This window comes from Trachypithecus francoisi, unplaced genomic scaffold (assembly GCF_009764315.1).
Source record: "Trachypithecus francoisi isolate TF-2019V2 unplaced genomic scaffold, Tfra_2.0 Lachesis_group12, whole genome shotgun sequence".
Taxonomy (NCBI): domain Eukaryota; kingdom Metazoa; phylum Chordata; class Mammalia; order Primates; family Cercopithecidae; genus Trachypithecus; species Trachypithecus francoisi.
Genome location: NW_022681457.1, coordinates 65,943,210 through 65,959,993, shown reverse-complemented (window position 1 = coordinate 65,959,993; position 16,784 = coordinate 65,943,210). Strand labels below are relative to the sequence as shown.

General features: G+C 42.2%; 1 protein-coding gene across 4 annotated transcripts; it reads right to left on the bottom strand.

Moving 5' to 3' along the window:
• Positions 1–9: 9 nt before the first annotated feature.
• ZNF260 (zinc finger protein 260) lies at positions 10–16,141 on the bottom strand. 4 transcript variants are annotated; one of them, XM_033225941.1, is made up of 3 exons: positions 15,879–16,141; positions 12,793–13,016; positions 10–2,572 (listed from the first exon to the last, which is right to left on the bottom strand). In XM_033225941.1, the coding sequence occupies exon 3, from the start codon at positions 2,107–2,109 to the stop codon at positions 874–876; it is 1,236 nt and encodes a 411-aa protein (XP_033081832.1). In that variant the 5' UTR covers positions 2,110–2,572; positions 12,793–13,016; positions 15,879–16,141; the 3' UTR covers positions 10–873. The 4 variants fall into 4 exon arrangements, with proteins under 4 accessions (XP_033081832.1, XP_033081831.1, XP_033081833.1 ...); XM_033225940.1 differs by having other exon boundaries at positions 12,797–13,016; XM_033225942.1 differs by having other exon boundaries at positions 12,816–13,016.
• Positions 16,142–16,784: the final 643 nt, after the last annotated feature.

Genomic DNA, 16,784 nt, shown 5'->3' with positions numbered 1-16,784 from the left:
TACCGTCTACGGCCATACCACCCTGAACGCGCCCGATCTCGTCTGATCTCGGAAGCTAAGCAGGGTCGGGCCTGGTTAGTACTTGGATGGGAGAAAATAGGGGACTACCATACTCAAGAGTGGAACTACCAGGTATTCTGGAATGTTTTAGAAATTCTTTCCTGCCCTAAGGTTTTAAAAACATTTTCTTATAAAACTGTTAGAGTATTAAGTATTGCTTTTTGCATTTTAGTCTTCAGTACTTTTAGAATTCATAAGAAAAATATTTTAACGTATGATGATGGGAAAGATCTATTATTTTTCCATATGAAGAGTCAATTACTTTTTAAATAATCCCCATTTTTAAATGATTTCCCCACCAATTTGGGATACCGCCTCTATCAATTACCAATTCCCCATATATTCATGCATATATTTCTGAATTCAATATTCTGTCTCAGTTTCAGTTTGACTGCTTCAACGACACATAATTTTGATGATTCTAGTTTTACAAGTCATATATGTAGCAAAACATATCACAAAAATGATAATTTTGTCTCTTAATTTCAAAACCTTATCTGTCTCCTATCTATTTCTTAATGCATCTGGTAGGCCTTCCAGGAACACATTAAGTAGTGTCCATGACTAGATCCTAACTTTAATGAGAATACTCCTAGAAGTACAGCATCGATAACGCTTGTTGTGGGAGTTTTGGGGGTACGGGTTTTCTTTATACTATAATACTTATTAAACATCACAGTATTTAAGTTTTGAATTACTGCTGAAGGACTTCCGACATTCATGTCACTTTAATGTAAAATGAATTTTCCAACACACTACTAAGTGTAAAATCTGCTGAACGTTTTGCTAAATCCAAGGCATTCATAGAGAACTTTAATGAGTATGAATTCTCTGGTGTCTAATGTGATGTGACTTTTGGCTGAAAGCTTTCCCGCATTCACTACACTGATAAGGTTTTTCACCAGTATGGATTCTCATGTGCAGAGCAAGGGTTGAGAACTGAGAAAAGGCTTTCCCACATTCATTACAACCATAGGGTTTCTCACCTGTATGGCTTCTCATATGCACAGTAAGAGATGAGCTTTGACAGAAGGCTTTCCCACAGACCTTACACTCATAAGGCTTATCACCCGTATGAATTCTCACGTGTACAATAAGTGATGTGATTCGAGAGAAGGCTTTTCCACATTTATTACATTCATAGGGTTTCTCTCCTGTATGAATATTGTGATGTTTAATGAGGTATTGCTTCTGCCTGAAGATTGTTCCACATTCATTACATTTGTAGGGTTTCTCTCCAATATGAATTTTCTCATGCTCAGTGAGATTTGATTTGCCACTGAAGGCTTTTCCACATTCCTTACATGTGTAAGGTTTCTCTCCTGTGTGACTTCTCTGGTGTCTAATGAGGCTTGACTTCTGAATGAAAGCTTTCCCACACCCTTTACATTCATAAGGTTTCTCTCCAGTATGGATTCTCTGATGTATAATGAGGTTTTCCTTCTGGCTAAAAGCTTTTCCACACTCACTACATTTAAAGGGCTTCTTTCCAGTATGGATGTTCTGATGTTTAACGAGGTATTGCTTCTGGGTGAAGGCTCTTCCACACTGATTACATTCAAATGGTTTTTCTCCAGTATGAATTTTCTCATGCTCAGTGAGATACGCTTTGCCGTTAAAGGCTTTGCCACATTCCTTACATGCATAGGGTTTGGTTCCTGTATGATTTTTCTGGTGTCTGATGACGGTTGGCATCTGAATAGAGACTTTTTCACATTCATAAGGTTTCTCTCCAGTGTGATGTTTCTGATGAGAAAGGAAGTTTTCTTTCTGGCTGAAGGCTTTTCCACATTTATTACATTTATATGCCTTCTTTCCTGTGTGACTTCTAAGGTGTAAAGTAAGGGATGAGACTCGAGAGCACACTTTACCACATTCAGTGCATTCATGAGATTTCTCTCCAGTATGCATGTTCTTATGCTCTATGAGGTTCTGCTTCAGGCTAAAGGTTTTTCTACATTCATTACATTCATAAGGTTCTCCAGTATGAATTTGATCATGCTGAAGGAGATCTGATTCATGCTGAAGACTTTCCAACATGCCTATCATGCATGTGAATTTAATCAGGAGATTTCCCTAGTATCAAATAAGATGTAATAATGATGAAAGCTTTCCCACATTCACTAAATTCATAGGGTGTATTTTCAATACTAATTCTCGGGTATCTAATGAAGTTAAATTTATGATGGAAGACTTTTCTCACATTGATTACCCTGAGATGAGATGATTACAAAAAGGGATAAAATGTAACATTCTCTTTATATTCTTAATGGTTCTTATACAGCTTCTCTCATATTTAGGTATAAATTATTTATAAATTATGTTTCAAACTGTTTTAAACTGAGTCCCATACGCAGTAGGGTAGTCTTGAAGAATCAATGACTGTGTTCAGAGGAAATACTTTGTTTCCTAAATTTTTCCTCAGTCTGTATTTTCACAGAGAAAGATGAGACTTAACTTACAAGTCTTTCATGTTGCGTCTTTATCTGTTTATAAACTTCCCAGGCTTCTTCTAAAAGGAAGTACAAAAAAATCATCATTGAAAAAGAGTTAATAAAATATATAGCGCCTGGCACGTAATAAACATCCAATAAATTAGGTTATCATTATCATCAACGTAACATCACTAACACCTTTGAAGTTTCCCATTATTAATCTGATTTCAGAAATGTGTTATTGTAAAACAGATTTTTTTATTGAGATGGAATTTTGCTCTTGTTGCCCACGCTGGAGGGCAATGGCGCGACTTTGGCTCACGGCAACCTCTGCCTTCTGGGTTCAAGCGATTCTCATGCCTCAGCCTCCGGAGTAGCTGGGATTACAGGAGCCCGCCACCACGCCTGGCTAATTTTTGTATTTTTAGTAGAGACGAGGTTTCTCCATGTTGGCCAGGCCGGTCTGGAACTCCTGACTTCAGGCGATCTGCCCGCCTCAGCCTCCCAAAGTGCTGGGATTACAGGCATGAGCCACTGCGCATGGCTGTAAAATAGATTCTTTATCCAAGCCTAGTCTCATTATAAAATAAAGTTCAAATACAGATAACATTCCCAGGTATGTGTAATTTTAACTGCTTTTAAATGTAACCCAGCACGCTTCATAAATCAGTAAAATGAGAGAAAATAAGGCAAGGTATGATGGTTCACACCTGTAATCCCAGCATTTTGGAAGGGTGAGGCAGGAAAATTGCTTGAGGCCAGGAGTTTGAGAGCAGCCTGCGTAACATAGTGAGACTCCCGTCTCCATAAAAAATTTAAAAACTAGCCAGGTATGGTGCCTGTAGTCCTAGCTACTGAGGAGGTTGGGGTGGGCAGATTGCTTAAGCCCAGGATTTCAAGGCTGCAATGAGCTATGATTGTGCCAGTGTCTGGGTGACAGAGCAGGACTCGGCCTTTTATTTTTTTGAGGCGGAGTCTTGCTCTGTCACCCAGGCTGGAGTGCAGTGGCGTGATCGCGGCTCACGGCAAGTTCCAACTCTTGGGTTCACGCCATTCTCCTGCCTCAGTCTCCCAAGTAGCTGGGACTACAGGCGCCCGCCACCACGCCCGGCTAATTTTTTGTATTTTTAGTAGAGACGGGGTTTCACAGTATTAGCCAGGATGGTCTCAATCTCCTGACCTCATGATCTGCCTGCCTCGGCCTCCCAAAGTGCTGGGATTACAGGTGTGAGCCACTGTGCCCAGCCGACTCGGTCTTTAAAACATAAATAGGTGAGAAACAGGATGAAAGGACAAATACTTAAAAGACTGGGAGAGCATAGGAAGACAGGACAAAAATAAAATGAACAGAAAATTTTAAATAAGGTGCTTATTTCTATGTCTTCCCAAAACACCATTAAAATGACAGTAAAGGGTGAAAGGGGACACACACTTTTAAGAACTAAAAAAGTTAAGAGGATATCAGTGGACAAAAAGTATTAGGAGGACTAGGGATAGTGGCTCATTCTTGTAATCCCAGCACTTTGGGATGCCAAGGCTGGAGGACTGCTTGAGGCCAGGAGTTTGAGATCAGCCTAAGCAGCACAGCAAGGCTTTATCTCTACAGAAATTAAAAAAATTAGGGAGGTGCAGTAGCACACACCTGTAGTCTTAGTTACTTGGGAGGCTGAAGTAGGAGGATAGCTTGAGCCCAGGACTTCGAGGCTGCAGTATGCTATCATCATGCCATTGCAATCCAGCCTAGGTGACAGAGTATGACCTTATCTCTAAAAAAAAAAAGTATTAGGAAATTTTGGAAAGAAAGCAAATAGAGAACTGTAAATTAACAGCAGAACTGAGTGGTTTAAAAAAAAGCCAGCAGATGTGGGTGCCAGCTTCACAGGTCTGTAATACAGATATTGACAGATAGGCTCTATCAGTGGAGAGACTGGGCAACAGTGGAAGGCAGGGCTTACAAAATGACTGTGAAAGGACCAGCTAATGCCCTGAACTCTCCTAGCTGGACAGAAATGTGAAGTTTATCATCCAGACAAAACTAAGAGGCTCCAAATTGAGTGACAACCAGCAAAGTAATGAGAGCAGCATAGTAAGAAGAGAAGAATGAGTAAAAGTTTATACATGTAACAGAGGCTCCTCTACTGTTAGATTTTGAGAATGCTAGTGGTTGCTAGGTGTCAGATGATGGAAGAATTATTTTCTTTCGTTTTTTTTTTTTTTTTTTGAGACGGAGTCTCGCTCTGTTGCCCAGGCTAGAGGGCAGTGGAGTGCTGCTTGGCTCACTGCAACCTCTGCCTCCCGGGTTGAAGGGATTCTCCTGCATCAGCCTCCTGAGTAGCTGGGATTACAGGCGCCTGCCACCACGCCCAGCTAATTTTTGTATTTTTAGTTAGAGATGGGGTTTCGCCATATTGGCCAGGCTGGTCTTGAACTCCTGACCTCGTGATCCGCCCGCCTTGGCCTCCCAAAGTGCTGGGAATACAGGCATGAGCCACTGCACTCGGCTCAGAAGAATTATTTTCTGAAAAAATGAGAGGACCATGAGAACACCTACAGATATTAACATTTACAATCATCTAAAGAGGCCAGGCGCGGTGGCTCAAGCCTGTAATCCCAGCACTTTGGGAGGCCGAGACGGGCGGATCACGAGGTCAGGAGATCGAGACCATACTGGCTAACATGGTGAAACCCCGTCTCTACTAAAAAATACAAAAAAAAAACTAGCCGGGCGCGGTGGCGGGCGCCTATAGTCCCAGCTACTCGGGAGGCTGAGGCAGGAGAATGGCGTAAACCCGGGAGGCGGAGCTTGCAGTGAGCTGAGATCCGGTCACTGCACTCCAGCCTGAGCGACAGAGCGAGACTCCGTCTCAAAAACAAAACAAAAAAAAAAGCCATCTAAAGAAACATCTATATTATTGATTGATGCACAGTGAAAACCACCATTTACAAGCCCCACTTATGTACACAAATTAATGTAGAGCTAAAGATCAGAAAACATTTGATGAAAGCCCTAACATCAAAGCCAGATCAAACAAAATACAAGGCAAAGAGCAGAAAAACTCACTCATGTAACACTATAATTAATATCATGGAAAGTCAGGAGATTACTATTAGCACTACAATGAAATATTAACAGTATTTTATAAAGAGGTGTTTTTAGAAATAAACAATATGAAATTGATCTTAAAAATTCAATATGTTGGGGAAAGAAAGTCTAGAAAATCTCCTAGAGTAAAACAAGGAAGAATGGAAGAAGGGAGAAAAAAAGAGTATAATGACTGGAACATTAGTGGGTTAGTGGAAGAATCTAGAAGGTTCAACATCTACTAAAGGAGTTCCAAAGAAAGTATGAGTAAAAATTAGTACAGGACATTTTCAAAGAACTAACAAAGAACACTTCCCAGAATTACAAATCATGAGTCTACATATTCAACAGGCCCATTGAGTACAAAGAACATTCCATTTAAAAAGATCCCAGCGCCAGGCGCGGTGGCTCAAGCCTGTAATCCCAGCACTTTGGGAGGCCGAGGTGGGTGGATCACGAGGTCAGGAGATCGAGACCCTCCTGGCTAACACCGTGAAACCCCGTCTCTACTAAAAATACAAAAAAAACTAGCCGGGCGCGGTGGCGGGCCCCTGTAGTCCCAGCTACTCGGAGGCTGAGGCGGGAGAATGGCGGGAACCCGGGAGGCGGAGCTTGCAGTGAGCCGAGATCGCGCCACTGCACTCCAGCCTGGGCGACACAGCGAGACTCCTGTCTCAAAAAAAAAAAAAAAAGATCCCAGCAAAAGCACATCAATACAAAATTTCAGCTAGGGATAAAAAGAGGATCCTACTTTGAGGCCAGCCTTTGCAACACAGTGTGATATTGTCTCTACTAAAAAATAAAAAAGATTATCTGGGTGTGGTGGCATATACCTGTACTCCCTTCTACTTGGAGAGGCTGAGATGGTAGGATGTCTTGAGCCCAGGGGAGTGAGCTATTATTATGCTACTGAACTCCAGCTTGGGCAAGAGTGAGACCTTGTCATTAAAAAAAAAAAAAAAGAATCCTAAATGTTCCAAAACAGTATTTATCATATAAAAGGAAATAAAAGAAAAAGACATACCACATCAAAAAGGCATCAGATTGCAAGACAATGGATAATCCTGACAATAAGTTGTTTCCAACCTAGACTTCTAGGTTTTACAGTTCTATTTGAAAGCTTGGGAAGAACCAAAACACAAAAATGGAAAACTAAGCAAACAAAACAAAGAGGCAAATATTAACTCAAAGAAAATCAAAAGGTTATACAAGAAATCAAACAAAATCAGAGCAAATCATTTGGTTTACCAGTCAACAATGCTTACAATGTTATAATTATGTAAATACTTACAAATGCTTTAATAAAAAAGCAGTGATCTTACTAGTATCAGAAGTCAGAAGGGGAACTATGAGTATAACATACTGGGGGTAACCATTTCAGAACCCTGTTAATAACAGAGAAAACAACCACTCTCAACCTCTGAATTCAAATCCATAAAATACAATATATATCAAAAGAAAAATGTATACACATTTATAACATATTTTATTAATCAGTTTATCCTATATCTTGAAAATAGATTATAAACCACCTTTTTAAATGCCCAAAGAACATTCTTAAAATCAGCCCATATAGTATTATTCCACAAAGTAGTAAAGGATGGACAAAATACTCTGACCAAAAAAACAAAAACAAAACACAACACATAGAAATGATAGAACACAAACAAAACCTTTCACTTGTAAATTTCAAAATCTACTGGTTTGAACAAACCCTTGGCCAGAGAAAATTAAAATAAATTGCAGAATATTTAGAAATATTATTCATGAAAACAAAGTATGACAGAACCTATAAAACATATTTTTAAAAAATGCTTGGAGAATGAAGTTTTAGCATAAATGCTTGCATCATTTTTAAAAAAGTAGTAAAATAAGCACTCAAAGTAATTAACATAAGAAAAAGCAAATACAAGAAAAACACACTGGGCGTGGTGGCTCACGCCTGTAATCCCAGCACTTTGGGAGGCCAAGGTGGGCAGATCACTTGAGGTTAGGAGTTTGAGACCAGCCTGGCCAACATGGTGAAACCCCATTTCTACTAAAAATACCAAATTAGCCAGGTGTGGTGGTGCGCGCCTGTAATCCCAGCCACTCGGGAGGCTGAGGCCGGAGAATTGCTTGAACCCTGGAGGAGGAAGTTGCAGTGAGCCAATTGTGCCAGTGCACTCCAGCCTGGGCAACAGAGTGAGACTCTGTCTCAAAAAAAAAAAAGAAAAAGAAAAAGAAAAACAGAAAATTAGTAAAAATAAGAAAAATAAATGTATTACAAACAGAAAAAGAGAAATAATAAATTCATGAATGGATTCTTAGGGAAAAACTTAAAAGAAGCGCAAAAAAGAAAAATATTTGGAAATAACTATAGATAGAAAATAAGGATAGTACAGACTATTTTGTTAAACCCCATGCAAATAGAAAACTTAGCAAGTATAACCTATACAAACTGAAACCAGAAAAAACAGAAAACCTAAACAGAAAAATAAACATAGAACAAAATAGGGCTGGGTGTGGTGGCTCATACCTGTAATCCCAGAACTTTAGGAGGCCGAGGCAGGTGGATCATTTGAGCCCAGCCGTTCAAGACCAGCCTGGGCAGCCAGGCACGGTGGCTCACCCCTGTAATCCCAGCACTTTGAGAGGCCAAGGCAGGCAGATCACGAGGTCAGGAGATCAAGACCATTCTGGCTAATGTGGTGAAACTCAGTCTGTACTAAAAATACAAAAAAAAAAAAAAAAAATTAGCCAGGCGTGGTGGCAGGCACCTGTAGTCCCAGCTACTTGGGAGGCTGAGGCAGAAGAATTACTCAAACCCAGCAGGCAAAGGTTGCAGTGAACCGAGATAGCCCCACTGCACCCCAGCCTGGGTGACAGAGCAAGAAAAAAAAAGACCAGCCTGGGCAACACCGTGAGACCCTGTCTCTACAAACAATTTAAAAATTAGGTGGACACAGTGGCAGGCGCCTGTAGTCCCAGCTGCTCGGAAGGTTGAGGTGGAAGGATTACTTGAGTTCGGAGCTCAAGGCTGCAGTGAGCTGTGATCATGCCACTGCACTCCAGCCTGGGAGACCGAGCAAGACCTTGTCTCAAAAAAAAGAAAGAAGGGAAAAATAGAGCTCTTGCTCCTTAAAGCCCAAGGCATAGATGGCTTAGTATGCGAATTTTACTAAACTTTGATTAGATAGTGGTATTATTTATTTTAAGTTTTCCAATTACTTTAAAAAAATTCATGAAAATTGGTATGATGCATAACAGATCAGGACTTATGCTACTTATATTCCAAACAATCCAAAACAAAATTCAAAATTACATCTCCTTTGTAACTAAAACCCTACATCCTTCACACACTTATCAGAATTGAATTTTTAACACTGTAAATGACAATGCTGAACTAAACTAGAAAACATCATCAGAATGCCAAGTAAAATGGTTCTTTTGCCGGGCACGGTGGCTCACGCCTGTAATCCCAGCACTTTGGGAGGCCGAGGTGGGTGGATCACGAGGTCAGGAGATCAAGACCATCCTGGCTAACACGGTGAAACCCCGTCCCTACTAAAAATACAAAAAATTAGCCGGGCGTGGTGTTGCACGCCTGTAGTCCCAGCTACTTGGAGGCTGAGGCAGGAGAATCGAGTGAACCTGGGAGGCTGAGCTTGCAGTGAGCCGAGATAGCGCCACTGCACTCCAGCCTGGGCAACAAAGCAAGACTCCGTCTCAAAAAAAAAAAGTTTCCTTCAACATTTATCCCATGGTTTAAAAAATATTCTCAGGACCAGGTGCAGTGGCAGATGCCTGTAATCCCAGCACTTGGGAAGGATGAGGCAGGCAGATCACCTGAGGTCAGGAGTTCGAGACCAGCCTGGTCAACATGGTGAAACTCTGTCTCCACTAAAAATATAAAAATTAGCTAGGCATGGTGGTGGGCACCTGTAAATTTCAGCTACTCAGGAGGCTGAGGCAAAAGAATCGCTTGAACCCGAGAGGCAGAGGTTGCAGTGAGCCAAGATTGTACCACTACATTCTAGCCTGGGTGATACAGCAAGACTCTGTCTCAAAAAATAAAATAAGGCCAGGTGCAGTGGCTCACGTTTGTAATCCCAGCACTTTAGGAGGTTGAGGCAGGGAGATCACAAGGTCGGGAGTTTGAGACCAATCTGGCCAACACAGGGAAACCCCGTCTCTACTGAAAATACAAAAAATTAGCTAGGCGTGGTGGTGGGCGCCTGTATTCCCAGCTACTTGGGAGGGTGAGGCAGGAGAATCACTTTAACCTGGGAGGCAGAGGTTGCCGTGAGCCAAGATCGCGCCACTGCACTCCAGCCTGGGTGACAGTGTGAAACTCCATCTCAAAAAAATAAAAAAATAAAAGCTTTCGAAATAGAAGTCAAAATGCTCTAATGGCAAGCAAACTCTTAATTGTATTCTGTGTAAATAGTGACCTGTTAAAACAAGGGTTGGCGCCAGGTTTGATGGCTCACGCCTGTAATCCCAGCACTTTGGGAGGCCGAGGCAAGTGGATCACCTGAGGTCATGAGTTCAGAGACCAGCCTGGCCAACATAGTGAAACCCTGTCTCTACTAGAAATACAAAAAGTTAGCTGGGCGTGGTGATGTGTTCCTGTAATGCCAGCTACTCAGGAGGCCAAGGCAGAAGAATCATTTGAACCTGGGAGGTAGAGGTCGTAGTGAGCCGAGATCGCACCATTGCACTCTGGCCTGGGCAACAAGAGTGAAACTCCATCTCAAAATAAATAAATAAATAAATAAATAAATAAATAAAATATAATAAACAAAAACAAAAACATCACAAGGTTGACAAACTAAAAGTCTTTCTGGAACATGGCCATCTTTATTTATTTTCTTGTCCATGACTACTTTCACAGTATAACGCTAGAGTTGAGTAGCTGCAATGGAGACCCTGTAGCCTACAAAGACTTAAACATTAACCATCTGGCCCTTTACAGAAAAAGTTTGCTGAACTCTGGTCCTAGAGTAGCAATTCCTCCATCTTCTATCTGGCTGAAACCAGGATGCATTGTTGATCCAGCTCCAACCACAACCAGATAATAAAGAGAGAACCTGGGAGGAATCCATATCCTTCAGGGACCATAAGCACCAAAGCTAGCATGCAAATCCAGACTATTCACCACATGAGTGTTATGTGACCAAGAAATCAATTCCTACATTCCTTAAACTGGCACGTTGAGGTTTATTATAGTCACTTAGCTTTACTGTGATTAGTGCACTTCTTATTGCTTTAAGTATCATGAATCTGAGATGCCTAACAAATATTAATCACCAGCCTGGACCTCTCTCCTCAACAACCAATTCAAATATCCAACTGACTACTCAACATTGCCACTTGGATGTCTAATAGTGATCTCACTTACCCTGCCCCTATTCAAACTCTTGCTCCAGCTCCCAAACCAGCTCTTCTCAAATTCTTCTCATCTCTTCAAATAGCAATCTCATTCTCCTTATTGCTCAAAAAACATTTCTCTTTCTGTCAGATTACACAGTCTTTATAACCTCGTGCTTACTGGCTATTTTGGACAATCCTCTCTGTGACTACCAAGGTCTAAGCCACATGTCTTGCCTGAATTATTTAACAGCCTCCTTAACAGTCTTGCTATTTTAGCTTTCACCTCTTTACAATTCTCAACACAGCAGCCACAGTAACCTTGTCATAGTCAAATCATGTCACTGCTCTAATTGAAAGCCTTTTTGTATCCTCATAAAAACATTTAGAAGCATATAGCAGACACTGTTAACAGTGGCTGCTTCTGGGGAACAGGGAATTGAAGGCGAGGAATGAAGAGACATACCCAATTGTTTCAATTTTCTATCAAGTATATATATTACATTTTGATAATAATAGTTTTTTTTTTTTTTTTTTTAGATGGGAGTCTCACTCTGTCGCCCAGGCTGGAGTGCAATGGCCTGATCTCGGCTCACTGCAACCTCCACCTCCTGGGTTCAAGTGATTCTCCTGCCTCTGGCTCCTGAATAGCTGGGATTACAGGCGTGTGCCACCACGCCAGGTTAATTTTTGTACTTTTAGTAGAGACGGGGTTTCACCATGTTGGTCAGGCTGGTCTCGAACTCCTGACCTCGTGATATGCCTGCCACGGCCTCTCAAAGTACTGGGATTACAGGCATGAGCCACCGAGCCCAGCCATTATTATTTCTTTTTAAAATTAACAGCGAAATGAACTAATAGGAAGTCAGCACTAATCCCCAAGCCTGCAATATTGTTAAAAAGCAGGAGGTGACACAGTGTTGGACTATGATGGCTGGAGGTAGGAAGACAAAGAAAACAAGAGTAAGGAAGTAAAATTCAATTCTGAGGAATATAACAATGGAAGGAGAAAGAATGACAGAAAGTTAAAACGTAGAGAATCTACTTGCTAGTTTTCGAAATTTTTTTTATTGATACATAATAGTTGTACATAGAAAGATTACATTTTTTTTTTTTTTTTGAGACGGAGTCTTGCTCTGTCACCCAGGCTGGAGTGCAGTGACCGATATCAGCTCACTGCAAGCTCCGCCTCCCGGGTTTACGCCATTCTCCTGCCTCAGCCTCCCAAGTAGCTGGGACTATAGGCGCCCGCCACCTCGCCTGGCTAAATTTTTGTATTTTTTAGTAGAGACGGGGTTTCACCAGGTTAGCCAGGATGGTCTCGATCTCCTGACCTCGTGATCCGCCCATCTCGGCCTACCAAAGTGCTGGGATTACAGGCTTGAGCCACCGCGCCCGGCCGAAAGACTACATTTTAAAGAAAAGAGCTTACATGCTAGTTTTTGAAAGCTAACAGATCTATGAAGGACTGAATGCTTAAGGAAATGCATCTAGGCATACAGGGAAAAGTGAAAAATGGAGAATGTTAGTGAAAGGAAGAAAAGTGAAATTGAGGCTGTAAAAAATCATAAACTGAGACTGCAAATGATGTAGAGTGACTGGCATCCAGAACAGCGTTTAGAAGAGCAATCAGCTCTCTAGAATCTGATAAAAGGGATGCATAGATTCAGGAAGATGGTCTGGAAATGTCATTTAGGTATCTAAAGAACTCCCAGCAATAGTCACTCTAAAAGACAAAGGCTAGTATGAAAATCTCAAAACAACAACAACAACAACAACAACAACAAAAACCCACAACAACTCAGAGGCTGAGGCTGCAAACTCTCACTGAATAACTGCAGTAAATCTTTATCCCATTCATACCTACCAAGTTCTTGCTTACTCACACAGAGAACCTTCTTCACATTTCTTTCTCAATCATCTGTTGCTGTCCTTCTTTTAAGTGTTGACTTTAAACTTGTGAGAAGAAAAATGACACTGGACTTGGATGTTACGGTTGGGGAACAAGGCAGCATCCCAAAATTCAGGCAGAGCCCTTAGAACTCTAAGAGGTTTTGCAGCTCCTGAGGATGTACAAGAAAGCAAGCCTGTGAAAAAGAACAAAGTAATGATGACTCTTTGGCTTTGACCTACATGTGAGCAAGTAGAAAAAGAGTATTTGTACATAGCATCTCAGGCCAGACCCATTATGCCATTCAAAAGCTCTACACATTTCAAAGGCTGGGCACGGAAGCTTACGTCTGTAATCTCAGCACTTTGGGAGGCCGAGGTGGGCAGATCACTTGAGGTCAGGAGTTCAAGACCTGCCTGGCCAACACGGTGAAACCCCATCTTCACTAAAAACACAAAAATTAGACAGGCGTGGTGGTGGGCACCTGTAATCCCAGCTGCTCAGGAGGCTGAGGCAAGAGAATCACTTGAAGCCAGGAGGCAGAGGTTGCAGTGAGCCAAGATCACGCCACTGTACTCCAGCCTAAGCGACAGTGGGAGACTCCGTCTCAAGGAAGGAAAAAAAAAAGCTCTAAACATTTCAAAAATGAGAAACAGAAGGGACTTTATTTTCAGAATTTAGGTTACACAGAGAAACTATGAGAGTCTAAGATGCCAGAGTTATCCACAATCACAACCTGTACAGGTTCCTTGGAGCAGGTGTCACTTGTGACCTTGCTCCTGACTGAAGTCACATTTTTTAATATAATTTTTCCCCGTAACACTTTTCTCATAAATATGAAGTAACCAACCTTGAGTGATATGGAAAAAATACAGGAAATTATTCTGATGGTATTTATAAGTCAGAGCTCTAAAAAATTTAGAGGACTAATATTTTACTTAGATTAACTAGAAGTTAAATATAGTAAGTATCCTATAATAATAGTCTTCCCTTGATATCACAGGGGATTGGTTCCAGGATCACTGTGGATACTAAAATCTGCAGATGCTCAAGTCCCTTATACTTTAAATATAAAGCCAGGCGCGGTGGCTCATGCCTATAATCCCAGCACTTTGGGAGGCTGAGGCAGGTGGACCACCTGAGGTCAGGAGTTCAAGACCAGGCTGGCCAAGATGCTGAAACCCTGTCTCTACCAAAAATTTAAAAATTAGCTGGGCATGGTGGTGCACACCTGTACCCCAGCTACTTGGGAGCCTGAGGCAGGAGAATCACTTGAACCCAGGAGACAGAGGTTGCAGTGAGCCAAGATTGCACCACTGTACTCCAGCCTGGGTAACAGAATGAGACTCCATCTCAAAAAAATAAAAAAAAAAGTATATGGAAGTATATTTACATATAACCTATGCACATCCTCCCATATACTTTAAAATTATCTCCAAATTACTTATCATACCTAATACAACGTAAATGCCTGGTCAATAGTTGTTGTACTATATTGTTCAGGGAATCATGACAAGAAAAAAAATCTGTACATGTACAGTACAGACACAACCATCGCAAGCTTAACAACAGTTATGATTCATGTTTGTTGAATCCGTGGAAGCAGAACTTACAGACACAGAGGGCTGACTGCATGCTCATTCACTGATTCAGCAAACATATGCATTTATGATTATGTGTGCTAAGAAAACTTGGTTTACAATTTGTCATGGGATATAACAAATGAAAGGAGAAAACTTACTCAGAAGCCTTCTCTAAGATGTAAGAGACTTAGAACCTGGCTAGCCCATGCTATGAACTGCTGAAACAGGTACAGAGGGGAAATAGATGGAGGCAGACTGCAGGAAGAAGGAGCTATCAGTATGACACTTTAGACATAAAGAGCTTGAAGTTCCGGTGCAACTTCCAGGTGGACTGTACATTGGGCAATTAAATAATATGGATCAGCAGCTCAGGACAAGCCTCCAGTAGAAACAGATATTTATCAGTCACTGCATTAGATGAAGCCATGGCAGCGTAATGTTGTTGCTGATAGGAGTACTTAGAGGTGAAAAGATGATCAAGGCCAGAAACTTAGAAACACCAATATATAGTTAGGGGAAAAGCAGAAACTAAGTCCTGTCTTCTTTGTATCTTTTACTTTTTGTGTATATTTCAAAACTATTAACACTGTTACTTTTTTATTTTATTGAAAAATATGTTAAGAATAAGTGTGACAAGATACTTTAAGATAGAATACTTCTATCTTTATATATAGAAGAAAAAAATTTCCCCTATATTTACAAAAGGCTGGGGAAACCCTGATTAAATTAGGAGTCAGATTAGCAGTCAATGCTGCCCTCATTGACGAACTAGGGAGTTTCTTGACCTCTGCACTAAAGGCAGGACAAGTAGCTTCCCAATTCTGTGCTGTCTGCACTAGTGGAAACTAGTGAAGATATTCCTTAGAAACTCTTAAAGATATTCCTTAGTTCAGGGTTTCTCTAAGCAACTGCACCAAAGTTTCTCCAAAGTATTAAGAAAAGTCAATGCCTACTGGCTGTACAGGCATCCAGTAACAAGTTTTTCGGAAATCTTTCCTCTTTAAAAAAAAAATGGAAAGGTAATGCTGATTTTGTTTTCTACTCCACAATAGGTCTGCTTTTATATAAAGATCACGTTTAAAAGTACTTATCCGCTCAATTCCTTAGCCTTTTCCCTTTCCTATTTTCCAGAAAACGCATCTTTATTATTTTGGAAATGAGAAAAGTGAGGCTTAGAGGTTACTACCTCACAAAGCCATCTGTCCATCCTCACAAACTTGGAACCAGTTTCTCACTAACTCTGCAACCTTCAACACTCCCTCACACCCTCGGTCACCCACCCGTGAACCACCCGTTTCCTACTGTACCCCTGCCCCCAGCCACACAAGCTCTGATCACCGCACATCACAGAAGGCGATTCCTCCCCTCCACACTCCCCAGCCCCATCGCAGGCACTGCAAATCCTCCCCTCCAGCGTCCCTGGCCCGTTTCAGTGTCCAGAAACTCAAGTCCCACAGAGCCGAAACCCAACTCACCGGCAGACAAAGACCACCATGGCTAGTCGGAGAGTCCGCGCCTGCGCACTCCTTCGTGCGGGCAGGGCTCCCAGAGATCTGGGCTGGGCCAGGCCCAGGATCAGAACCGGACGGAATCTACAGATCTTGGCCCGTCTTCCGTGCCACTCTTTTGAGGGTAGACTACTTTTCCCAGAAGGTTCAGCGGTTTGAGTCCGCTTTTCGCGCGAACTTTCTTTCCTCTGCTAGAGCTTATGGGACTGTCTCCCTGGCCGGGGCGGGGTGTAAGGCCGAGTCTTAGTTTACTCGATCCCTGGGACTGGGTAGTGGTGTGCCACAGGTGTAAGATCAGCTTAAACACGCTGTACTGACTTCATGTAAGAGCCACGGTGCGATACTAAGCCAGGACCCCCAGGAGACTCTCAGACACGGTTCGGGAATGAGGGTAATCCCTTTGGCTAGGGTCAAGCCGGGCGCCATCTTACCCATCGTGGGCGTGGCGCTGAACTACATTTCCCTGAAGGCGCCGCGCACTCGGTCCCTCCCCTCGCGACTCCCGCGACTCCGTGGAGAGGTGCAAGCCACCCAGGTGCTGGGCTCTGAGCGGGTCGGGGGCTCTGAGCGGGTCGGCTCGGAGACTACAGGATCCGGAGGAGGTTGGAGGTGAAGCGTCTAGAATCCGGTGCGGGGCTTGAGACTGAGTATTAAGTTTGTTCAGGCAGAACGGGCCGAGGAAGGGCGGTTGTGAAATTGTGGTTTTGTGACTGTGTGTCCTAGCACAGGGTGTGTGTGATTGTGACTGACACCTTGTGTACGGATGTGGGTAGGACTCTGTGGGTGTCCCGTGAGTCCCTGGGTTAGGACTGTTAATGTGTGACTGTAATGCTGTGTGAGGGTGTGGGTTAGCTGTGATTGTGTGCCCGCGGT

Coding starts and splice junctions, on each gene's coding strand:
- ZNF260 (XM_033225941.1), bottom strand. CDS start 2,109: ATGATAGGCATGTTGGAAAGTCTTCAGCATGAATCAGATCTCCTTCAG.